The sequence below is a fragment of the Loxodonta africana genome, chromosome 10 (genome assembly GCF_030014295.1).
Source record: "Loxodonta africana isolate mLoxAfr1 chromosome 10, mLoxAfr1.hap2, whole genome shotgun sequence".
In the NCBI taxonomy this organism is placed as follows: domain Eukaryota; kingdom Metazoa; phylum Chordata; class Mammalia; order Proboscidea; family Elephantidae; genus Loxodonta; species Loxodonta africana.
The window spans coordinates 91,082,782-91,109,204 of NC_087351.1; the positions used below are offsets into that span (position 1 = coordinate 91,082,782).

Genomic DNA, 26,423 nt, shown 5'->3' on the forward strand with positions numbered 1-26,423 from the left:
ACCTCTTCCCTCCATGCTCCTTATCTGTAAAATGATGGCATTTTACTGGAGAGAGCTCAGAGTTTCCTTCTGGCTGTAAAGAATATAAATTAGAAAAGAATTGCACCCGTAGTTTATAAAAAAAGCACAAGGGATTATTTTCCTCCCTCCCAAGATTCATCTGTGACGGGGTATCAGGTAAGTCAGACAACTTATGGGGCTTGTGTCTCTCCTGATCCAACACTCCCAAAGGACATTAATCTTAGCAGTCTGCTTCACAGGGGAGGCTAGGGCTGTGCTCTTATTTTTGTTTTATTTGTCTTGCAGATTGTAGTAGATCAGGTATGCTTATATCCCATGCCAAAGGAGGGTCACTGGCCACCACATCGCTCCCTCCAGGGATGCCAGTCACATTGTGATCTAGTTAAATGGCACCCCTTGCTAAGATACTGCAGCCCCAAGGCGTAGCAGTCATGTCTCATTTGACCTCTGCTCTAGGGCAGCCCATCCTATTCTGGAGTCAGAGTGAAACAGCAGTGAAATCTCAGTGTGTTCCACTGCTACATTCTAACCCTACGTGAAATTACTCTCACAGTGTAAGCTATCCTGTTCCTTTAACACTGAGCTCAGGCCTCATCTCCTCCAGTAGCCTTCCTGATGTCTCCCTTTCTCTTTCCCTAAAACCAAAAACCCACTGGCATCGAGTTGATTCCAACTCATAGTGATCCTATAGGCTGGCGTAAGTGCCTTTCCCAGAGAAACCTAGGCTCGCTTTAATATTTACCACAAGAAAAGTATATTTTTTGATAACAATGATAGAGTGCTGACATTGTAGCAGATATTGTGTGTATTGACGTACAGGGATAATCTCATTTAAGCCTAACCTGAACCCTTACTAGCCCTATAAGGTAGGTGTTAACTATTTTAATCCCTTCTTTAAAAATAATGGAATGGTGGCTTAGAGAGTTTAAGTAACTTGACCAAGACTGTAGAGTTTGTGGTGGAGACAGTGTTAAAATCTAGGTCTTTCTATTTCCAAAGCCTTTTCTCTGGACCTTCATGCTATATGATTTTTATATCTGGCTCCTTGTCACTCTCCTCCAACTCATTGATGGGATTCTTGAAGTCAGGGATAATTTCTTAGTTATCTTTTTAGCCACAGAACCAGTATGTGGCATTATAGGTGCTCAGTACATGAAGGCTGAGTTGAATGTACAGAAATGGATTAGATCTCTCATCCCTAGGACATATGTCATTTGGTTTACAAAACTTGCATGTCGCTAAACCTGCTAACGATTCGCTGGACTTAAGCATATGCAGGCGCTATAGAAATTACTTTCTGTTGCCTATATGCACATACACTTTCAACCATCATGACTGCACTGAGCACCAGTTACATGCACTACACATTTTTCTACCTATAGCGTCATGTATCATCCAGACAAGGCGAGGAAGGGAAGTAGTTACAGGTGTTAACCAAGTGGTGTTAACCAAGGGAGGGATGTGGTTGAAACTGTCTGGGTTTCTTGTCTGCTCTTGGGAAAGGCGATATGAATGTGAAAATGGTGAGACTTGAAATGGGACTTGCGCAATCCCAACTCAAACATTCTCTTTTAGTGTTCAAGGATGTATCACGATCTTGCACTTCTACAGCAGCAAGGACTGGGCGGTTAGATTCTGCTTCTAAATGCAGTGTTCCCTGGAGGAGGAATCATCCATCAGCCACTGTGTGGGAAATAATGGCTCAATGATTCTACTTCTTCCTGCTGGGTTGTGGTGGTGGGGGAGGTGAGGATCCCCACTCCTGAAAAGAGAAAAATTATCACAGGGCCATTTCCTCAAAAAGAGACACTAGTGAAATAAATTATTCTTGTCGTGACTCTGAAGTAGTCGAACATGTGTTTGCTTATGCTACCCTTGAAGTATGGATTCTGTTCAACTCAACTGACCGTTCTTGAGTACCTGCTCTGCAGGGCACAGTGAGGGGGCATTTAATGGATCAAGGGATGGTGCTTGCTCTAAGGGAACTGTAGGTGAAGGCAGAGCTTGGGGAGTGTTGTGGGACAGGTACAAACTGAGTGTGTTCAGGGGAGGAAGACACTGCCTTAGGGAGGTGGCAGTGAGTAGTTGCTTGAGGCTCAGTTGGGCTTCATTTTCAGTTCCCTCCCTTCCAGGCTGCCTGACTCAGGTGAGGTATTTCACCTGTCTGAACTTGTTACTCATCTATAAAATGGGCTGAAGTTGTCAAGGATTTCATTTTACTTGGATCCACAATCAATGCCCATGGAAGCAGTAATCAGGAAATCAAAGGAAGTATTGCATTAGGCAAATCTGCTGCAAAAGACCTCTTTAAGGAGTTAAAAAGCAAAGACGTCACCTTGAGGACTAAGGTGTGCCTGGCCCAAGCCATGGTGTTTTCAATCACCTCAAACGCATGTGGAAGCTGGACAACGAATAAGAAAGACCGAAGACAAATTGATGCATTTGAATTACGGTGTCGGTGAAGAATATTGAATATACCATGTACTGCCAAAAGAATCAACAAATTTGTCTTGGAAAAAGTACAGCCAGAATGCTCTTTAGAAGACTTAGTCTCACATACTTTGGACATGTTATCAGTTGGAACTAGTCCCTGGAGAAGAATATCATGTTTGTTAAAGTAGAGGGTCAGCAAAAAAGAAGACCCTCAAAGAGATGGATTGGCACAGTGGCTACAATAATGAGCTCAAACATAGCCATGATTGTGAGGATGGAGCAGGACCGGGCAGTGTTTTGTTCTGTCATACATAGGGTGGCTATGGGTCAGAACCAACTCAACAGTATCTAACAATAATGAACAATAGGGTGAACATCTTCATCTTGTTCCTGATCTTAGGGGAAAAGATTTCAGTCTTTCACAATTGCAGATGATACTACCTGTGGGCTTTTCACAGATGCCCTTTATCAGGTTGAAGGTCACTTCCTTTTATATAGCTTGTTACGAGATGAGGTCTAGACATAGTGTGTAGCTCTCCTTCACATCTCCAATGAGGGGGGAATTGAGCTCCAGCTCTGCCTGAGGAAGCACCTGGGTCCGTGTGCCTTGAGTCATACAACATTGGTGGGGAAATGAAGTGCATCATTCGCAGATTCACAGCAGACAATCATCATGGGCACTTCCTAAATGGTCCAGAGTTACAGGGATGAATCATTAATTTTTTACCCTTCAAAATAAATGTCAAAATTTAATTATTTTCTTTTGCCTTCAGGAATGTATATTTATTTACAGTTCTATGGGAAAATATTGAGTGTGCTGTGGATGGATGGATGTATATCTCCCTAAATATTATCTGTGTCAATGTCAGATGAAAGCTATCCATGTATTTTAGATGAGATGAGAAAGGGCTGAAATGTGCCAAGCTGTGATGACATAAAGGAGCCTGTTTATGGGGTCTTTAGATGGCTATCCATGCTTGCAAAGGGCCTTTGGGAGCAGGTATGAGGCTGTTACCAGGTGATTGGCTCACCTGCATGATTGACAAGGAGGAGCTTTTCCTTCAGAGAGCACCTGAGGTCAACAGCATCCCTACCACTTGAAATGCCTGTCAGAGCGCACAGAGTGTGGAGAGGCATTTTATAGATCACAAGCCATTGCATGCCGCCGCTTCTCCTTCTTTTCTTGTCCTCTGTATTTTCCCTTACCGGCATGGATCTCAGATCTATTAACAGCCTTTTCATGCCTTCTGCAGCCAGCGGGAAGAGAAATAAAGAGGACTGGGAGAATCCAATCTTACTTTTCTTGTTGCTCTTCACTGTCTTGGTTTCTCTTTTCTTCTTCCTCCCCTACCCCACTGCCTTAAAAAAAATTTTCTGTGCTGTTGTTCTGCATTAGCCTAGAGTTTCTCCACACCCCCCCACCACCCAACCCTTTTACTGCTTTAATTGTTATGGTGTTTTTGTTTTCCCCTGGACTTGAGCACAGTGAGAAAGGTCAGCTGTCAAAAGAGGGGCTGTATGTTGCTGATAAGGCCTTCAGGAGATTGGATTGGAGTCATTAAGCAGCGTTACCTCCCTGAAGTCATAGAGTCTACACTGCTGCAAGGGGAAGGAAAAAAAAGAAAAAAGAAACCTCAGAGTAGAAAAAGCAACCCACACCAAGTGAGCAGCTTAGCCCACGGGTGCACTGAGCAGTGCACCACGGACCCAGAGCCCCTCTCTATAGGCAGGTGCTGCCCAGGGTCTGCTCTGGTGACTCTGGGACACTGACATAGGTGTGCATCTGGATAAGACTCACATGCAGGAGAAAGGACTCAACTGAGAATTAGGTATCAGGAAACCTCGATTTCAGACTTCTGAAGTTGTTCCTGGGTCATATGCTCATCTGAGAGTTATTTTGTAACTAACTTACATAAAAATAAGAAAGCCTACATTCTAGTCTTGGCTCTATTACTAATTACCTTGGGCAAATGATGAACTATACTAGGTTTGTAAAAAGAAGCAGAAAATATGAGTTTTAAGGTTCCTTCTATCGCTAACACCTAGATTTTACCAACTCCATTTGCAAAGGAAAGGTGAGGAGTCTATCCCTCCTTGGACTGGCTATGAAAACCAGTTAATTCCGTTCTCTGTAAGTGCCTTGAGGTGAACCTAAAGTGAAAGTTCCGAGAACTCATCCATATAGCCTATCCGTCAAGAAGTTCATGATCGAATACTGTGGTGTTTTTCAAGAATGGTGGACATCTTCTGGAATGGGAAAAAGAAAATAAATTATATGGATAATAAAACTATAAAAATTTTTAATTTCCAAACTTTTTTTTTATTGTACTTTAGGTGAAGGTTTATCGAACAAACTAGTTTCTCATCAAACAGTTAGTACACACATTATTCTATGGTATTGGTTAACAACCCCACAACATGTCAACACTCTCCCTTCTCAACCCTGGATTCCCTATTACCAGCTTTCCTGTTCCCTCCTGCCTTCCAGTCCTGGCCTCAGGGCTGGTGCGCCCCTTTAGTCTTGTTTTGTTCCATGGGCCTTTTGAGTAATTCTTTACACATTTTTCCAAAACACTTTTACACTTCACCATGACCTGGTTTAAGGATATTCCCTACCTTAGAAGTGTGACATGCCAAAATCTGACATGGCGCTTGTTCTCACCATCAGCTTTACACATGGTGAGTGTGCTATTCATCCGCTGCTGAATGAATGAATAAATGGTGAAATGGAGTGTGTGATTAACTTAAATGCTTCTAATAGCACACAGAGTTGTTTGGCTCTCACTGGTGCCAAGCCCAGTAATGGTTGAATACAATGAAGAGTTTTGCTAGATAATGCCTGCTCATGAAGGCTTCATTATCAGGTTACATTGGTGGTTATGTTGTATCTTGTCATAAGAAAGGGGCACCAAAAGGATAATGACCAGAGGAGAGTCAGCTTGAGAGAGCAATTAGAAGAGAGTTGTCTAGACCAGCAACCACAGAGCTCTAGAAGATAACATTGTCACTTAGCTCCTTGTCTCATGGAGGCCCTTTGTACACAAAACCAAACCCTTATCTCAGTAGGAGGAACAATGACATTGGAATTAGGCCCAAGTCTAGACTCATTCTTAATTCCTTCATTGTGAACTATTATTATTCTAACTGGATGGCCTTGAGCCAGCTTTCCCATTTGAAAAATGCAGATGGTAATACCTAAATGAGCTGTTGTGAGGATTATATGAAATATTATCTGCATAATATTAAGTCAGAATCAAAGCACCTGACACATTAAAAAAACCAAACCAAACCCAGTGCCATCGAGTCGATTCTGACTCATACTGACCCTGTAGGACAGAGTAAAACTGCCCCATAGAGTTTCCAAGGAGCACCTGGCGGATTTAAAATGCCAACCCTTTGGCTAGCAGCTGTAGCACTTAACCACTACACCACCAGGGTTTCCCCTGACACATAGTAAGCTTTAAAAATAGTAGTTGGCATCATGGCCATCATTACCATTATCATCATCATCATCTACATGTCAAGGACTGGGCATTTACTGGTATATAAAATAATGATAAAGTTTACTCTTTCAGGTCATTGTCTCACTTATCTAGTGCTGCTATACTAGAAATACCACAATTAGGTGGTTTTAACAATCAGAAACTTATTTTCTCACAGTTTAGGAGGCTAGAAGTCCAAATTCAGGGCACCAGCTCTAGGTGTTTCTTTCTCTGCCTGCTCTGAAGGAAGATCCTTGTTTCTTTTGAACTTCTGCTCCTGGGGGATCTTCATGTGGCTTGACATCTGTCTTCTCCCATTTGTGCTGGATCACTTGTTTACAAAACCAAACCAAACCCATTGCCTTTGAGTGGATTCCGACTCTTTTATATCTCAAAAGAAAATGACTTAAGATACTCTATGCTAATGATGTATCCTTAACATAACAAAGAAAACCCATTTTCAAATAGGATTATAACCACAGGTATGTTGCCATCAAGTCGGTTCTGGCTCGTAGCCATCCTGTATACAACTGAACTAAACAGTGCCCAGTCCTGTGCCATCCTCACAATCATAGTTGTGCTTGAGCCCATTGTTGCAGCCGCTGTGTCAATCCATCTTGTGTTCCTCTTTTTCTCTTGCCCTCCACTTTACCAAGCATGATGTTCTTCTCCAGGGACTGGTTCTACCTGATAACATGCCCAAAGTATATGAGACCAAGTCTCACCATCCTTGCTTCTAAAGAGCCCTCTGGTTGTACTTCTTCCGAGACAAATTTGTTCATTCTTTTGGCAGTCCATGGTATATTCAATATTATTTGCCAACACCACAATTCAAAGGCACCAATTCTTTGATCCTCCTTATCTATCGTCAAGCTTTCGCATGCATATGAGGCTTGGGTCAGGCATACCTTAGTCTTCAAGATGAAATCTTTGCTTTTCAACACTTTAAAGAGGTCTTTTCCAGGAGATTTGCCCAATGCAATGCGTCTTTTGATTTCTTGATTACTCCTTCCATGGGCATTGATTGTGGATCCAAGTAAAATGAAATCCTTGACAACTTCAATCTTTTCTCCATTTAGCATGATGTTGCTTATTGACCCAGTTGTGAGAGTTTTTGTTTTCTTTAAGTTGAGGTGTAATCCAATCTGAAGGCCGTGGTCTTTGATCTTCATCAGTGAGTGCTTCAAGTCCTCTTCACTTTCAGCAAGCAAGGTTGTGTCATCTGCATAACGCAGGTTGTTAATTAGTCTTCCTCCAGTTCTGATGCACCATTCTTCTTCATATAGTCCAGCTTCTTGGATTATTTGCTCAGCATACAGATTGAATAGGTGTGGTGAAAGAATACAAACCTGATGCACATCTTTCTTGACTATCCCCTTGTCCTATTTGAATGACTGCCTCTTGATCTATGTACAGGTTCCTTGTGAGCACAATTAAGTGTTCCAGAATTCCCACTCTTTACAATGTTATCCGTAATTTCTCATGACCCCCCCAGTCAAATGCCTTTGCGTAGTCTTAGGGTTTAGGATTTACAACACATATTTTTGGGGGACACAATTCAATCTGTAGAGTCATTGTAGTATTAAAAAGATAATATTTATAAAGGACTGTCACTGTGCCAGGCACATAATAGAGAAACAATAACTACTAGTTCTTTTTCCTTTCTCTTCTTTTATGAAAGTGCATCATTTTGTAAATTGGCCCAGTATCACTGAGGAGTCCTCAAAAGGCCCCAGTAGGCAGATGGACTTAGCTGATTGAAGTGTGGGTAGTGGGGAAGAGGGCATGAGCAGGACCTGGGGATGCAAGCCAGACCTTTTCCTGCTGAACACGGGGCACCCAGAGGCTGCCATTCTGAAGCTTTTGTAAAGTTTCTGCCTGTTTCTGGAGTTACCCTGGTAATCCTGGAGGGTACTCTGCTATTTGCATAAATCATTCTACAGCACGTAATTAGTTACCTATAATACAGAGGACACTTGTGATCCCAAATTCAAACACTGGGAAGCCAAAGCTGTTTATTCATGGTGGTGTACAATGATAATTGATGATGAGCCAAATGACTCTGAGCTGCCATAAAATCCCAAAGAGTCTTCTGAATTCTGAAAGGGAGTCCAGATTATTCTTAGTGTAGCTTTAGTTTGAGGTTCATGAAAACGAAGTGTTTCAAAAGTAATATGGCAAGAAATACATCACTTATATCGTTATTGGAATCATTATTTCTTCAAAAACTGGAATGCCGAAGTTGAAATGATTAGAAATTCATAGCTAATGAATATGTCAACAAATTCAAGCCCCTTACTTTGCCCATGATTCTAGGTAATTAAGAGTTTTATCTGATTTATTCTTTAGCTTCTGGCATGTGATCCATCTAAGGTTGAACCAACCAACTTGTTCACCTTCAGACTGTCCTTATTTAATACTGAAAGTTCCATATCCCAGGAAACTCCTCGGTCCCAGGAAAATTGGATGGCTGATCACTTTTTTTTAGGTACCTGATGTACCTCTTTCCAGGACAGTGCCATAGTTTCTCCAACACCCAAATGACAAAACACAAAGACCCTTTAGTTCAGTAGCTTTTCAAACTTTTGGATTTTGTTGACAAGTAAAATTTCAAAGAAGATGGAAGGGGCAGATAAGGTTGACTTTATTTTGCCAAATAATGACATTAACAAATTGCTTCTATTGTAGCCATCATTTTATAAAAGAGGAAATTCTAAAATTGTAAAAGCAGAAAGGAGTAGAATGCAAGTTTCTAGTGGGCATAGATGTGCTCGTCACGATGTTCCCAGAGTCTAGCGCAGTGTCTGGCAAAGAATAAGCACAATAAATATTTATTGAATATATGAATTTATCTTTTATACAAAATATACTGCATTCTCTTTATTTTCTTGGTTGTATCGTGGATTGGTTAAAACTTTACCTCAGACCATTGTTTGAGGCCCAATGGCTGAATCCAAGTCTGCGAACTGTGGGATTTTTTGTTGGTATTTTTTTTTTAAGTTTTCATTGTAAATTATGATAATGGCATTCTGGTGTCTACCTCAGCTTCATGTTCGTTTTAGTTGATATTGTCAACTTCTCGTGATATGATCACTCCTAGAGACAGATAAGACCAAGTTTCTGGGACTTTAATTCAGAGAAGCAGGTTTGAATGGCTTTCTCTTAGCCTTCAGTTGCTATTGTATTGAGATGTATCTTTGCTGATATCTACATGGGGATTTTACCACATCCGGCAGGAAGGAGCCACCAGTCTTCCTCGTTTTCTTGTCTTGGACAGTATTTCTGTGTACCCTTTGTCCTGATTCTTTCACATATAAAATGTGGTCAGAAATCTTGACCAGGTGGTGGTGATATGTACAAATATCACAATGCCTATAAGTCTGTGACCTTCTATGCAACACTCATAGCATAATTGGGAAATCCAAATTACTCATTGTTTCATCATAACGCACAGATTAAACAAACAAACAAGCTGATAAATACTACCTAGTATTTATTGAGAGAGATAGATTGTGATTTTATGGCATGGATATTAAAGGAATTGTAAATATTTATCATAAATGGCTGTTCATGTTACAAAACTGAACAAATGTGAGGCTCCATTTCAGACTCTTATAATCTCAGTTTTGTGTGCTTTTTAAATCACAAATCAACTAACTTTCTTCCCATATGATGCTATCCCGGTGCAAGCCCTGAGCATAGTTCTGACTATAACTCTCTGGTGTCAAGGCTTATAACTCAAAATCCAGCTGTTTGACCCTGGAGCTTCAATGGGCTTGCCTGGGTGTATAACCACTTGTGAACCATTCTGACTTAGAAGGAGGGTTGTCATTTTAGATTCAAAAGATTAAAAGTGACTTTACTTATTTATGCCTTCACAATTACAATTTTTTGGCGTTTATATATTTCCAATGTTGCTAGCATATAGAATTACCACAATTTTGCCTATTATTTTTATGATCGTATTCATAATTCAGAAATATGCAGTTCATGCATCTAAATGTTGGCTGAAAATCCAGCCTTGTTGAGCAGATAGACTCCTGTACAAGCTTGTAAAGGCTGTTTATGCTTCACAAAATTAGATAATGTATGTAAAAGTGGATTGGAAAATATGACATGCTATGCAAGTATATATATATTTTTAAAGAAATGAATAGTTCATCTCCCACAGAGATTCTATTGAAAGGAGTTTTTGCAAAAGATACCCAACACTAAACAGGAGGCAGCACGATCTAGTGGAAAGCTTAGAGTCTTTGCAGATTGCCCTTGATTTGTAGCTTGAATCTGCTTCTTACTAGTTCTGGTATTGGTCAAGTTATTAAACTGCTTCTGAGCCTCAGTTTCATCCTCTCTAAAATGGGGCTAGTAAAACAATTTCACAGGGCTTTTGTGAGGGTTAAATAAGAAATGTATCCAGTATCCTGATAAAAAAAAAGCTCCCTTTCAGATGACATATAAACACACATGTATCTCTCTAAACAAAATGTTGGTTCTAGTGGTGTTTTGAACTCTTGTAACTTTTAAGTCACCAAAACAAGTTTTGGTTAACTCCTTTCAAACACTACGATAGTGTGGAAGCAGACTGCCACATCTCTCTCCCGTGGAATAACTGGTGAGTTCAACTGCCAACTTTTTGATTAGCAGCTGAGCTCTTAATCACTGAGACACCAGGGTTCTAGATACATAGATACATAGATGTCGTTGTTGTTGTTAGGTGCCGTCGAGTCAGTTCTGACTCATAGCGACCCTATGCACAACAGAACGAAACACTGCCTGGTCCTGAGCCTTACAATCGTTGTTATGCTTGAGCTCATCTTTGCAGCCACTGTGTCAGTCCACCTTGTTGAGGGTCTTCCCCTTTTCTGCTGACCCTGTACTCTGACAAGCATGATGCCCTTCTCCACAGACTGATCCCTCCTGACAACATGTCCAAAATATGTAAGACGCAGTCTCGCCATCCTTGCCTCTAAGGAGCATTCTGGCTGCACTTCTTGCAAGACAGATTTGTTCGTTCTTTTGGCAGTCCATGATGGTATATTCAATATTCGTCACCAACACCACAATTCAAAGGTATCAGTTCTTCTTCGGTCTTCCTTATTCATTGTCCAGCTTTCACATGCATATGATGCGATTGGAAATACCATGGCTTGGGTCAGGTGCACCTTAGTCTTCAAGGTGACATCTTTGTTCTTCAACACTTTAAAGAGGTCCTTTGCAGCAGATTTGCCCAATGCAATGCATCTTTTGATTACTTGGCTGCTGCTTCCATGGCTGTTGATTGTGGATCCAAGTAAAATGAAACCCTTGACAACTTCAATCTTTTCTCTGTTTATACAGGATGTTGCTTATTGGTCCAGTTGTGAGGATTTTTGTTTTCTTTATGTTGAGGTGCAATCCATACTGAAGGCTGTGGTCTTTGATCTTCATTAGTAGGTGCTTCAAGTCCCCTTCACTTTCAGCAAGCAAGGTTGTGTCGTCTGCATAATGCAGGTTGTTAATGAGTCTTCCTCCAATCCTGATTGATGGATAGATAGATGGGTGGATGGGTGGGTGGACGGACGGATGGATGGATGGGTGGTGTTTGTTTTATTGGGACCTTCTGCATAAAAGCCTGGAGCATAATGCAGGTTCAATAAATGCTAATTTCTTGTCCTTTTTACACTATGGCAAAAAGAAAAAAAAAACTTCTGCCCCCTAAAAAAGATTCTGCCAATAGTCTGAGATGAAGAAATGATGAAAATGAAATGAACACTTTATTCTAGTTTTATGTGCATTATTAGTCTTGTAATTGAATTTACAATCACTTAAGGTTATCTCCTTTATTTAGGCTTCTTCAATCAGGTCACTGATTTTTAAGTCTGCATCCATTTTAGAGAAACTTCCCTTTAACACACCATCATCCCTACTCATCCCACTCATAAATGAAGATTTTCTAGTTTACTTTCTCTACCTTTTGCTGTCGAGTCAATTCTGACTCATAGCGACCGTATAGGACAGAGTAGAGCTGCCCAGTATGGTTTCCAAGAAGTGCGTGGTGGATTCAAACTGCTGACCTTTTGCTTAGCAGCTGTAGCTCTTAACACTACGCCATCAGGGTTTCCTTACTTTCTCTACACCTTGGGTATTATCAGTCCCTACTTGAAAGCTTTGAAGTAGGGCAGTTTTTATTTATTTCAATATCAGACCCCATCTTCTTATTGCCATGTTTGTTTCCTTGGAAGGAAAAGGAAAGCACACCTAGCTATAAAAGAAGATTCAGCCCAGGTTTTTAGGATTTGTACCTCGGCATTGGCAAAGTTCCCCAATTTGTGTGTCTAGGCAGTGACTTAATCACCTCACCTCCAGTGCTCAGCCCTGAAAGCTTTAAGAGTACTGCAGAAATGGTAGATTAGCCACATTTAACAAAATAGAAAGTTTTCATTGTGTCATAAAAAGCCTTATTGATCTTGTCCAGGCATTGACTCCAGGGCTTTTTAACAAGCTGCTCTGTCTAGACTTGAAGGCTCAGCCCGAGTGCTAACAAAGGAGCCACTGGGCTGCCAGCTTCAGGGGGAGGCTGAGGGGAGGGCCCAGATTTGGGTTTCTCAGTGAGATTTTCTTAAAGAACTAGGGTAGTTTTATTCTGCTGAGGAAAAACAGACTTCTGAGGCCTTTGGCTGATACACTTGTGTCACAGTCCAGATTCTAGCTTTGCTTGACTCCAGCATGGTGACAGTTACAGTGCCTTCTCTTTCCTTCAGCTCCCATCAGAATTCTCTCCCCTTACCCTTAGGAAGCCAGGATGAACTCAGTGATGCCCAGCCACTGAGCAGGAGGTGCCCAGGGAGAAGGTGATGAGAGGGCAGGAGGAGGAATTGATGACCTTAGAATTACTGTGATTGATTCAACTGCATTTCAGTAAATACTGAAATTCTGCAAGCATTTATTTAACACATTGAGAGTTAGTGGGTGATTTTGAAAAGGTGAAAACATTTCTGCTCACAGCGTATGATTGAGGAGTTGACATCGCAAAGAATAATTCTAGATTTATTGGATGATTGGATGTTTTATCAGAATCATCTGCGTAGATTTAACATTTTAAAAAGTATGAAATATTTTAAATACAAGAATTCTAGACCCCATATTAAAGGATATTATAAACATTGGTTTAGCCATTGCCCACACTGAACAAATGTTAGCGTTTTGCCATTTTTGCTTCATATCTTTTATAAACACTTACTCTTGTTTGCCTATCTCCCTGATTCCATTTCTTGCCCCCCCCCCGCCCAGAAGTTAACTACTACCTGAAGTTGGTGGATAATTTCCTTTATATATTTTTCTACTCCTGTTACATATGAATAGAGCTGTAAAGAGTATATAATTATTAATTTAAGACCGTTTTGTATGCATTTTTGGAAGTAAAGTTTTTTGGCCACCCACAGTTAATATTTATTATTCTTCATGTATTCGGGGGTGAAGGAAAAAAATGTTAGGTAAAACCCTTAAACATCTTATATCCTCTCTTTGATTGTCCAAATAAAGTTCGGTAGCCTTTAAACTGATCTTACTTTCCTCTTTAAGGACCAGGAATCATTTGAGCTCCTACCATATCTATCTATAGGAAGTGTTACATAATAACAATTAGTTGTCTTTTTTCCTTCAGATACTTAAATGTGGAGAGTTTTAAATAAGTTATAAATTTACTAAGGCAGGAGATAGATTAGATTGTCTTCCAGTGTTTCTTCTGATGCTAAGGTAACTTTTTTTTCTTTATGGAGGATTATTTATTTTCACCTTGGACTAAAGAGATATTTTGCAGAAATAAATATTTTAAAAGTCCATTTGAATTTAAAAAATGCTGTTTATTGTATCTAAATATCTAAGTATTTGTATGGGTTTTCCCAAATTCTGTGACTCTTTTAGGACTTTTTACTCCTTTCTAAATATGGATGAGTGGTTAGAGTGAATACCTAATTTTGCTAGCGATTAGGATCAGTGTGTGTGCCAATGTAAAAAAATAGTAATAATTTTAGATGATCTATTTTCTGCTTTAGATTCACTGTGATAGTTTTCAGTATTATTAATTTTGTTTGTATCAAAATTGCAATCCTTCATTCTCTCCTCTCCAGCTCTGTGTCCATGGTCATTTTTTTGTCCCCATCAAGTCCACAGAGTGTACTGTCACAGCCTGGCATCTGGACTTCAGTATCATTACTTTAGTTATTTTGTAACTTTGATAAAAGCATCAGGTTGAAAGAAAAATATAAACATCCAGATTATCTTTGTGGACTGGGCCAACAATGAGAAGATATGTAGGCTTGTGAGTGAGTGTATTTTCTGTGATTCTGTGTGTGTTTAATTCACAAACTTCAAAACTCAGTCTAAAACTTATCTCCAGGAAGGCAACCCTGGTTAAATTCTTCATCATTCTAATCACCAATATACTAATTGTAACTTCAAGAAATGTATCTTCGGGAAACACTGTGGAACAGAGATAGCTTTTAAATTATCGATATATTTTCTTTCCATTGATTTCATGTGGTTTCAGATGTTTCTCTTATTTTCCTAGTCAGAGCTGGTTCCGCCTCCTTAGTTGCTTCTAATATCCATGCTTTGGTGCCTATTTCAGTATTTGTTGGGGTCTGAGATGACAACCATGACATTCCCCTGTGACTTCTAAACTAATTGAGGAATAGACACGAGAGTCAAATTGATGGTCAGTCCAGGGATCCAACTACCAGCTCTGTTGTGGTAGAGCTGGGTTAGAGAATGTGGATTTCATCGGTAGTCAAATTGGGCTTCCTTGTAATTTGCTTCTGCGTTATAGTCACTCACTCAGCAGTAGACAAAATAGCTGGGAGACTGTAGGTTTCCTTCCCCAGGGGCAGAATCTACTCTGATAAACTTAGTGCATGGAGGAGCCTAGAGAAAAACTCACAATCCTTGTGAGAATGGCAGATATGAAAGACAGAGAAAGACAGGGCACATGGTGACAGTGACCGCTTTATTAAGAAATGTGGAGTAATGAGTGTCAGACCCTTACTTTATCACCAAGTGAATGAATCAATTCACCTCTCATTGGAGAAAGTGAATGGGTAAGGGAAAGAAGAGCTCAAAGTGTTAGTACGAAACTATTTCTTTCTGGATAATGAAGAGACGTTCACATGGAGTCCTTGGGACAAGGAGTTGAAGTTCCTCTACAAGATACAGCACATTGTGTTCAATGCTTTTTTGATCAACTGACCCACAATTTAAATGTGAAGCCATTAGTGGAAGAAGCATAATTACAGTTTGTTTCATGGGTTTGGTGGCTAAGGAAAAATACAATGTATGATTTGTCACATAAATTATTTTAACTGGGCAGGTAAGTATATGCAGCACAATTGCCTTGGCCATGACTTCTTAAGCAACATACATACTGTCTTGGAAATGCCTTCTGGATCCTCTTCTTTAACCATTTGTCCACCCACTCAATCCCTGATAAAACACATGTATAATTATGCAACTCACAAGTTGAAGTTCTTTGCTGCTTCTCCAGTGTCAGTGCCTCAAGAATATAGCAGATAAGCCACTAGCCTACATCTTGAGCCATTTCCCTCCATGCCTCCACTCATGGCCATCACTTTAGCCATTGAACTTCTCACCATCCCCTGAACATCCCTTATATTTCTCACAACGACACCAGTGAATACATTGTTTCTTCGGCCTGAAATTCCATCTCTCCCTTTGACTGGTGAACACTTTAGTCATACTTCGAGATGCAGCTTTTTTATGACCTGTTATGTGACACCTTCCCTAACATTCAAGACTCAGTTGCTCCCTCTTTTGTGTGCCTATATCACCTACCAAACACTTACTACACTGTTATAATTACTTTTTTGTGCCTGCATTTGACACAACAGCAACAATAATAGCTATCATTTCTATAGCTGAGAACTGGGCCAAGAGCTTTATCTTAATCATGCATCACAGCAAATCTATGAAATACATGCTATGGTTATTTCCATTTTGTAGATTAGAGAAGTAATAAGTTTAAGGTTCTATAGACTTTGGTAAGTTCCAGAACTGGTCGTCAAACCCAGGTCTGTATAATTCAAAGCCCATGGGCTTTATCACTATACTCCATGTCCCCCCAACACGCTGAGCTACAGGAGGATGCCCTGTTTAATGTTAGCCTACATCAGAGAGTGGTACTGAGTAGGCACTCATAAATCTTAGCTTTACAATTTCTTTTCATCTTTAAAAATTTGTAAAATAATGACTAATCATACTTGGGGTTGCTGAGCTAAATGTGTCTCTTTAGCACTGGACATACTACCTGGTACATAGTAAAAAAAAAAAAAAAAAATAGTAGGTGCCTGTAAATCCTTATTACTTAGATGAATGAGCAAAAAGTGAACATTTTTTGTAATGCAATTGAGAGCAATGCAGTCTTCAGGATGCCATTAGCTTTCTAGTGATTTCAGTGAAGCGTGGTTTTCCAGGCCATTCTTTTGTGGACTGAGGCAGCTTCCCTCACAAGGATGCAGCTGCGTATTTTTCAAGTGACAACTTGATTTACTATTTTCCTTCTCACCACTTTCAAGAAGCATCTGCAGGCTAGTGAGTGACCCAGTCAGCATGGAAAAGCCCATTTATTTCTTCACTGTATCTTTCCTACGGAGAGTCTGAGAAGAGGGGTTGGAAATGGCCTCAGGAGGTCAGGTTTCTGATGTGTTTTCTTTTGTAGTGCGCGAGTACTAGTAGTGACACAATTTCCTGTCTGCCTGGACACTTGGTACACTTTGCTTTTAAAATAAAATGTGTGACGGGATGTGGCAGGCAAAGGATTCCATCATTTGTCCTTGGGGGATGGCTCTGCAGTTTGGTTTAATGCTTTGTTTGGCCCTAAAATACATTGTAAGGGAAGTGGAACAGGGAGAAGCAAGAGTGTGGTCATTTGTGCAATCTTTTGTCTTTCTAAGTCAGTGGGTTTCTCCCTCAAATTCTGCCAGAAAATGCCTTTAGGTTATAGGCAATAGAATCCAATCTAGTAAAAGAATTTCTACTTTCTCTTCATAGTTGAAAATATAATCATCCCACAGACCAACAGCTAAGGTGGTTGTCTGCCCACAGCTTTCAGGAGGCCCTTAAAGGTGTTCTGGTTCTGGAGGTTGGACGCTTAGCAAGTCACATGGAAAGAAAACAGAGTTGTGCAAGAATGGATTCACACTTGCCCTGCCCCGTTTCCTTTGCCAGCAAACTAGCCAAATTGCTATTTTAGCTCAAGGCACCTTTCAGAAATGACCATTATATAGCCTCTCGCCTCACCCAACACCAGGGATGAGCAATGAAAAAGGAAGATTGAAGGAGAATTGATGCATCTGAATTGTGGCATTGGCAAAGAATATCGAATATACCATGGATTGCTGGAAGAACAAACAAATCAGTTTTGGAAGAAGCACAGCCAGAATGCTCCTTAGAGGTGAGAATGGCAAGGCTGTGCCTTGCTAACTTTGGATATGTCATCAGGAAAGACCAATTGCTATAAAAGGACATTATTTTGGTAAGTGGAGGGTCAGTGAAAACAACAGAAACCCTCTATAAGATGGATTGACATGGTGGCTGCAATAATGGACTCAAACATACCAACAATTGTGAGGATGGTGCAGGACCAGCAAATGTTTTGATCCGAATTGCCTTCACAGCAGTTAACAACAACAACAGGGATGAGCAGCTACCACCTGTCTGTTGGTTTGTCCTACTGTAGTGTTGTGTGTGTTGCCATGATGCTGGAAGCCATGCTACTAGTATTTCACATACCATCAGGGTCACCAATAGTGGACAGGTTTCAGTGGAGCTTCCATACTAAGACTAGGAAGAAAGGCCTAGCAATTTCCTTTCAGAAATTAGCTAATGAAAACCTTATGGATCATAGCAGAACATTGTCTGACTTGCTTGCTTTGGACAAATCCTCAGGAAGGCTCAATTGCTGGAGGAAATCATCATGTTTGGTGAAGTACAGGGCCAACGAGGGTGAGGGAAACTCTCAGTGAAATGGACTGACGCAGTAGCTGCAACAAGGTACACAAATATGCTGGATTGTGAGGATGACACAGGACTGGGTACCATTTCATTCTGTTGTCCATAATGTTGCAGTGAGTAAGAGTCAACTCAATGGCAGATAACAACAACAATCTCATGGATCACTGGGTGAGCAGACAAGTTGTGCAGTTGTTGGAGTTATTCTTGAGAAATTCATTTCTGTTGTTGTCTCCCCACGGCCTCGGGCTCAGTGCTTCTTTAATTGTCATCAGGCCTTTTTTGCCTGAGAAGCCGTGGCCCAAAGAGTGGAATGATCTGCGAGATCTCAGCTTGAGAACTCATAGCCTCTCACTGCAGCTGTACAGGTGGATGGGCGTGATGAAGCTCCTTTTGAGTCTATAGAGTCAGAGAAAGGGAGGCAGCGTGCAGGCCCAGGACTGTTGGCCACCCCTTTGCCTGGCAGGGAAGGCAGCGACAGCCCTGTGTTTTTGTGCCTCATTAGCTGGAGGGCGAACCAGGCCAAGATGCCCAGCCAGGGTTATCTTTGCATCAGTGCAGACCAAAGTATTAAACTGCTCCACTGAGGCCCATTTGAAGGACAAAGGATGGGAAGATGAGAATAATTCCTCCTGTGTCTCTGAGGCTCATCATTAGGAAGGGAGCTCCCACTCCCTCTCTGGAGCATACCAGCTGTTCTGCTCATGCCAGTGGTGACGACCACTCCAGGGGGGTTAATGTTTTAATGTGCTCTTTCAAGTGGGGTCTAAAAATTCCATTCTTAATTCCAGGGCTCTCTGATAGAAGTGAAGAGAGAGAGCCTCTCAGGTTGCCTTTTTTCCAACCTGCTTGAAAGAATTTCGGAGGAAAGCCAAGCCCAGTCCTCTGCCTGTCTGCTTTGGTTTGTGCTGACCTGGAGGGCTCTCACCTGTCACTGTCCATGGTTTTACCTTTCCACAGGTTGAACTTCACGCAGCTGCAGAACGTCATGGTGGTGGTGTGGTGTAGCAGCAAAAGCAGCTAAAGAAGAATCAGAGTAGCTAAGTTTGGGATCTGGACTAAATACGCTCTAGTGCCTTCAACAAGCCAACTCATACTCTGTTACTGTCAGCTGCTATTGAGTCTGCCCTTGACTTATTTATGGTGATCCCACGCACAATGGCACAAAATGCTGCTCCTTTCTGCGCCATCCCTATGATTGGTTCCGTATCAAATTGTTGTGATCCATAGGGTTTTCACTGGTTGATTTTTTTGGAAGTAGGTATCCAGGCCTTTTTTTGTAGTCCATCTTGGTCTGGGAGCTCCACTGAAACCTAGTCAGCATCATAGCAACTCTTGAGTCTCCAGTGACAGATGTGACAGATGGGGGTGGTGGTTGCGCCTGAGTTACATTGGCAGGGAATTCAACCCAGGTCTCTTGCATAGAAGTTGAGATTTCTACCACTGAACCACCACTGCCCCCACCTAAGCCTAACTGTGTCCCAGTTTCGTCACATCAGTGTAATCAAAGCAAATCAACTTCACGGAGCGTTGAAACAGCAAAAATAACTTTATTAAGAAAGCATTTGGAGATATATCACACCTTTAAAAGACAAAGAACATATGTGTTTTAGTCATTTAGTGCTGCTATAACAGAAATACCACAAGTGAATGGCTTTAACAGAGAGAAATTTATTTTCTCACAGTAAAGTAGGCTAAAAGTCCAAATTCAAGGCGTCAGCTCCAAGGGAAGGCTTTCTCTCTCTATCGGCTCTGGAGGAAGGTCCTTGTCTTCTGTCTTCCCCCGGTCAAGGAGCTTCTCAGGCTCAAAGACCCCAGGTCCAAAAGACGTGCTCTACCCCCAGTGCTGCTTTATTGGTGGTATGAGGTCCCCAACTCTCTGCTTGCTTCCCTTTCCTTTTATCTCTTGAAGATAAAAGGTGGTGCAGTTCACACTCCAGGGAAACTCCCTCCACATTGGATCAGGGAGGTGACCTGAGTGAGGGTAGTGTTACAATCCCACCCTAATCCTCTTAGTATAAAACTACAATCACAAAATGGAGGACGACCACACAATACTGGGAGTCGTGACCTAACCAAGTTGATACACACATTGCAGGGGGCGGGGGGCGGGGTACATAATTCAGTCCATGATAATATGCAATGACTCTAGAATTTCTCTTGACACATTTCTGAATTGTTCTCATTTTGAGCCTTTTCATGTCTAATGTATTCTTTTCTCTCAGTTCTTGCCTTTGGTCCTTGGTTTTCCGTGGTTGTGCTTGGATTGTAAGTATCCAAACTTTGATCTCCATCAGCAGTCTCTGGTTTGTCAGTGTCTTTGTCTCGCAGTTCTGTGGGCTTTTGCTAACATTCTTGCCCAGTGAAGTGCAAACCCCACCCCAGAGCTGTATCAACATTCAGGCTGAAGTAGTCCCAGGGATCCCCATGGAACTACCTACCTACCAGTTGCCATCAAGTTGACTTTGACTTACAGTGGCCCGTGTATATCAGAGTAATATTGTGCTTTTCAGTGGTTCTCAGTGGCTGATTTTTCATAGGTATATTGCCAGGCTTTTCTTCCAAGGTGTTTCTGAGTAGACTTGAACCTTCGACCTTTTGATTAGCAGCTAGCTGTGTTGACTATTTGCACCACCCAGGGACTCCCTTCTCTTTGGCAAAGTAATTCACATGTGTTTCCATTCGTAACTGGTCTCCCTGTCTTCATTGCTTTCAACCCAGTGACTATTCATCTTTTTAAATACCGTTTGGACCATTCCATTCCTCTTGGTAAAATTGTGCATGGTTTCTTCATAACTTGTAGAATCGAGTCCAGATTTCTTGATCTCAAAGCCTAGATTGAGTTCTTAAGACACTATGCCTTCAAGAACCACAGGCCTCATTAGACAGAGATGTGCACTTGTCCACGTTTCTTAGATTGAACAGTAAGAAAATACTACCCTGAATATTTTAATCCTCTTCAGCATTTCTCAGAGCAATAGAGTTATTATCATATAAATCACTAGCTGAGCTTTTCTTTTTGGGGGGAAGATAGAGAACAGAATTAAGTGCTTGCTAATGCTATGTATATATCAGTGCTTGAATTAACCAGCCATTTGAAAGATCAGTCCTTTACATATCTCATATAAACTGATTTAAAATCTTGAGTTATACCTATCTAGATTGCATCTAGTGTTTAATCAATTGGACATTTACAAATACTGGGTAAACGATTTGTTGTCGTACAGAGTGGAGCTCTGCTTTTCATGCAGGGAGAATAACATTTTTATTTTAACACTTATGCAGTTGATTGTAAACTTTGGGGTGATATAATTTAAATGGATCTAAACAGTCCATTAGCTATGTCAGTCCCTACTCTCTTGCCAAGCCATAGCTGTATGCTAAGCTGCTGTGTACTGTGTTATATAATTCCCTGCATTCATTTTCTCCACCAATTTAGTTCTAATACTTGCAAGGTGACTGCATTGTCCCTTCCACCTCCTTCTCAGTATAAACACTAAGTCTGTAAGATAGATTTTAGGCAATATAGCATTTTTCTCATGGAGGTTTTGGAGAATTGAATGGGCTTAGAAATGTGTGTGTCATTTTTTGGTTTTGACCCTTTTGGTTACATTCACTGTCTATTCAGTATGGTTTTTCAAGGTGGTAAGAAAGTGCTCGAGTGGCAGCTATTAGAAGGAAAGTGAGATAGGATGGGGTCTTAGGAAGAAAATGTCAGTTGTTGGAATACACAGAGGAACAATTGCTTCACAGTCCTCACTCTTTCTCCTCTTTAGCCCCTTATTTGCATTTTAAAAGACCAAGTTGGAGTTCCTGGATGGTGTAAACAGTTAATGCTCTTGGCTGCTAACTAAAAGGTTGGCAGTTCTAGTCTACCCAGAGATGTCTCGGAAGAAAGGTCTGGCAATCTACTTCTGAAAGATCACAGCCGATGAAAACCCTGTGGAGTGCAGTTCTACTCTGAAACATACGGGGTCACTGTAAGTTGGAATCGGCTCTATGGCAACTGGCTAAAGGCAGATTCACAAATTGCCAATGCCCACACCCCCAATCAGGAGGAAATTATTCCACTAATTGAAAATAAGATAATTTTGCTTATCTAGGATGGGATTCTGAGAGGCACTTACAGTTGTCTGTTGCTGGTTGACGCTGGGAGGATATAGGCAGCGTTGGGGTAATGTTGCCCTTGGTAGCCTCCTCCAGCCCAGAGGGAAAATTCACTGAATGGAGGTTGGGAAGGTTGTGAACTGTTGCAGCAGTTTTCAATAGGTACTTGCAAATGAAGGCACTTGGATGCAGAAAATCTTCCCTGGTATATTTGCATGAAAATTAGCATAAATATGCATGCAATTTACATAGACAAATTTTTTTCTCACATTGGTTATATTTCTTATTTATTTATTGCGATACTCTTTTCTTTTCACCAATGTTATTTTTTCTCCAGCTTTCCACACAGAAGAAGTTCTTTTGTTTTAAACACATCCAGTTTCCAGGGAAAATTTCTTTTGTTGAGCAAGAGTGATATATATATATATAAGGTGTGGAGGATTAAGTTCCCGGGTCGATTTATCCAAGGATTGGGATAGTCTGTAAGTCAGTGCATGGATCCACAGAATCATTTGTGGCCTTTGAGAAGGAGAGCAGGAGCGTGTGGTATATCCAGGGTGCTGGACATAGAGCACCGGTACCGGTTGCTGTTGAGTCTGACTCATGGTGACCCCATGTGTGTCAGAGTAGACCTGTGCTCCATAGGGTTTTCAATGGATGATTTCCTGGAAGTAGATCAACAAGCCCTTCTTCTGAGGTGCCTCTGGGTAGACTCATACCTCCAACACTCTGTTAGAAGCCAAGTACGTTAACTGTTTTCATCATCCAGGGACTCCAAGAAGAAGGGAAAGGTAACTGATACTTACAGAAAAGTCCAAAGGCCTCTAGGCAGAGCCACAAACTGTGTGGTCTTGGGTAAGTCATTTATCATCCCCAGGCCTCAGTCTCTTCCTTAATAAAATAAGGGCATTGAACTAGGCAATCTTTAAAATTTCTTTTAGCTCTAGAATGTATTAGTTTGGCAGACTACTTGATCTAATTTTATGAAAAATGTTGAGCACCACGTAGTGCATTAAATAATATCCTGGTGCCTTGCCGTTCTGTGTCATGCTTTCCCCTTTTGAAGGGTACTTGGTGATTAATTTAAGCTTCTGTTAAGAGGCACTCTTTTCCTTGCTCATTTATCTCAGTTCAGTGGGCACACAAGGTGTAACTTAAATGTTTATAGAAGACACCTATTAATATACCTCGTGCGGCGCCAAGGACACACACAGTATTTGGCTCTGTGCACATCCTGGTCTGTGGGAAAGAGCTTAGTTGTGATAACTGCATTCGATTTGTCATCGTCTACTCTAGATCATGGTCACCTCCAGGTCTATGGAGCAGGGGCTTGTCCAGTTGCACTTTAAAAAAGTCATTTCTTCAGAAATGAATGGAGAGGCCGTGGCGCTAGACAGTGCACTAGGGAGTTGTTTGGATCTCTTTGAAACATGCCAACAGTATTGAATTTCTACTCTGTGGTATTTTTTGACTATTTCTGGTAAAATGCATCAGGCATGAGTTATGTTCTGAGTGGTATTTGGTACTTATATATATGGGTAAAGGTACACTGTGGGTACTTTTAGGTGGACAGGTCCCTTTTTCTTGTACCTGTGTGTGTGTGTGTACAGACACGTGTATTCATAGGTAGACACTTGTCATCAAGGCCCTCTAGAACACACAGGAGAAACTCATTTTCTTCTTTAACTCTCTGGAGTGTGAGCTTGAGGCTCATGTTTTACTGATGTCATAATGCTGTGATTAATTTAACAGTACATAGAGAGTGGTCATCTCTCCACATTATGACAGAGGCTCCTTTATAGCTCTTATCTCATGATAAAAGAATATTTTATTTAGGTGATTTATCTAGAGCTGTGATGGGTGATAAGGAACTGAGTTGAAGTGCACATGGCTTTCTGTATTTCTGGCAGGGAAAATAGACTTCTCTCAACCTCAATTTTATAGCCCCTAGTCTTTAAAGGGAAAATGTATATCTAGACTTGTATTGGCAATTTTCTTTCATTAATAAGGTGCTTTCAATGGTTTTTGACCAACCCTGACATGAGATCAGTTGGCCTAAGTCAGGCTGTCTGACAGGAGGACAAATGGAAGTCCACATGAATGCTGTATGACAAAATGATAAATCAAATGAACAAATGATTAAATAAAATATATTCTATCCTCTTATCTTGCCAAATGTATTTTTATAACTACTTGGAAAGACAGGTTAAAACTTAGAATTTTTAGATTCTTAGGAGTCTGCATTGGAAAATGTTGGCACAAGGAGAACCAGCTCCCTGGTCCTCAACTTATAGCTTGCCTCTCTTCTCTTTCCACCTTTGACTCTATCATATATCACAAGGGGCCTTGAGTAAATGCATGTGAGTACACCATCTCACGTGGTCAACTCTGTCCATACACCTGAAAACAACCCCCTCTGGCTTCCTCTTGGGTCTCAGCAGGATATGCACATGAACAGCATGGCTGGTCTTCAGAAAGACTCAGAGAAGAAGCACAGAGAAGCCATGGAAACAGTCTTGAGTGTGTTTAGACACAGAATTATAGGACCCCAGTATCTGGAATATAGTCTTGAAGGGGAGTATGGGCTCCAGGTGGGCTGCCATCTTGGTTCTGTGGGCCCATAGTCCTATGGGGAGGAATGTGGTCACAGGCAGGTCAGACTACGGTCATCTAAAACTGGGGATCTAGAGCAGGGACTCCTTTTGAGTCTAAGGGTAGTATTGCTGTGTGGTCAAAACGTACTACCAAATATCATTCTGTACCCCCTTCCTGTCCTTGATCATCTTCTCAGGTCCAACTTCCTTTTTAATGACCCAGTCATGTTCCTGGGCTCAGGACTCTACGAGGGAAACCAAAGTTAGCTATGTTAGTGATGGATGGAAATCATAGCCAAATCTTTCAGGGTAGTTGATTTTTAGTTATTAGTCAATAAATAATACATAGAGCTAAAGAGCCCTTTGTCAGACCAGTTAATTATCCATTCCAAATTCCCTTCTACGAGCATTTAAAAGCTATAACTGAAGCTAACGCAATATAAGCCTGACTTCACCATTTTGCATGAAATATTCCTTAAGATTTTTCCCTGAGGAAATTTGAAGGAAAGGCAACAAGTTGTACTGCATGATCTTGTTTGTCTTCCATCCTTATGCAGACAAATACCTTCTCTGAGGTCCCCTTCTCTGCCAGTCTCCCCTGGTATTTCAGTATAAGCTGGTGGAAGAGTTGGAGAGACTGTGGTGAGGCAGTGCCCTTGGGGCATGTTTTCTTGGTATTTGCATGAATCTGACTTATGCTAGCCAAGTGTTAACTACTTTCATCTTTCTTTTTCCTACAGCTCGAGAGGAGAACGTGGCCACTTTCCGGGGCTCAGAGTACCTGTGCTATGACCTGTCTCAGAACCCGATCCAGAGCAGCAGTGATGAAATCACCCTCTCCTTTAAGACCTGGCAGCGGAATGGGCTCATCCTGCACACGGGCAAGTCAGCTGACTATGTGAACCTGGCTCTGAAGGATGGTGCGGTCTCCTTGGTCATTAATCTGGGGTCCGGGGCCTTTGAGGCCATTGTGGAGCCCGTGAATGGCAAATTCAACGACAACGCCTGGCATGATGTCAAAGTGACACGCAACCTTCGGCAGGTAATGGTTGAGGGGAGGGAGTGCCAGGAAGGCACTTCTTAGGTAGCTGGGCAGGAAGTGTATGGAGCAGTTGACGGGTGAGGTGAAGAGGATGGAGATGTGGGTTTGGATATGTCAAAGTCTAACTTTCTCCCAGTCTTTGCAATTTCACAAGGAAAATTATTAAAATATGTTTCTCCTCATACTTCAATTCTCCATTTTATGCTTATTATTTAAGAAAAAATTTAGTTGTGTAGATAATAAAATTTGCGACTGCTTTCATCCCTTTTATTCTGCTTTCCTTTTTATCATTTACTTAATTACATTTCAATCTTATCATGTTATTATTAAATTCAGTTAGGAACAACGTTCTGTTTCTGCAGCTTGGTAGATTTTCCTCATTCTTTGAATATATGTTTTACTTTTTAATTAAGTTAGCCATTGCCATGTTGCCATAATTTTAATTCCTTCCAGAAAAGCCTTTTTTTCTCTCTTCCTTTTTGGTTTACCACCCTCCCCCCTTTTTATTTTTATTCTATTTTAACTTCTAACCTTGGAATTAATGAGCTGGAATCTTTCTGAATTCCTCTGTTTCTCTGTTCTTTGGTGCTGTGGTCCTACTTTATTACCCCTGTCTCTACCTCTGAGGCTCTTCAGTTGACTGGGAGGCCTGGAAAGTGGAAGGACCCAAATAAAAAGTCAAGTTTGGAGCAGCCTTTCCTGGTTCTGTCCGTGCTTGAGAACTCCCATCGCTTGCAGATTCTA

The 26,423-nt window shown here is 41.1% G+C and overlaps 1 protein-coding gene across 4 annotated transcripts in view; it reads left to right on the forward strand.

Moving 5' to 3' along the window:
- NRXN3 (neurexin 3) overlaps positions 1–26,423 on the forward strand; it is a 1,785,202-nt gene that overhangs the window by 440,541 nt on the left and 1,318,238 nt on the right. For all 4 annotated transcript variants that reach the window (XM_023546430.2, XM_064292808.1, XM_023546429.2 and 1 more), the window contains one exon: positions 25,378–25,679. In XM_023546430.2, coding sequence (XP_023402198.1) covers positions 25,378–25,679 — 302 coding nt within the window. The remainder of the gene's footprint in view (positions 1–25,377; positions 25,680–26,423) is intronic.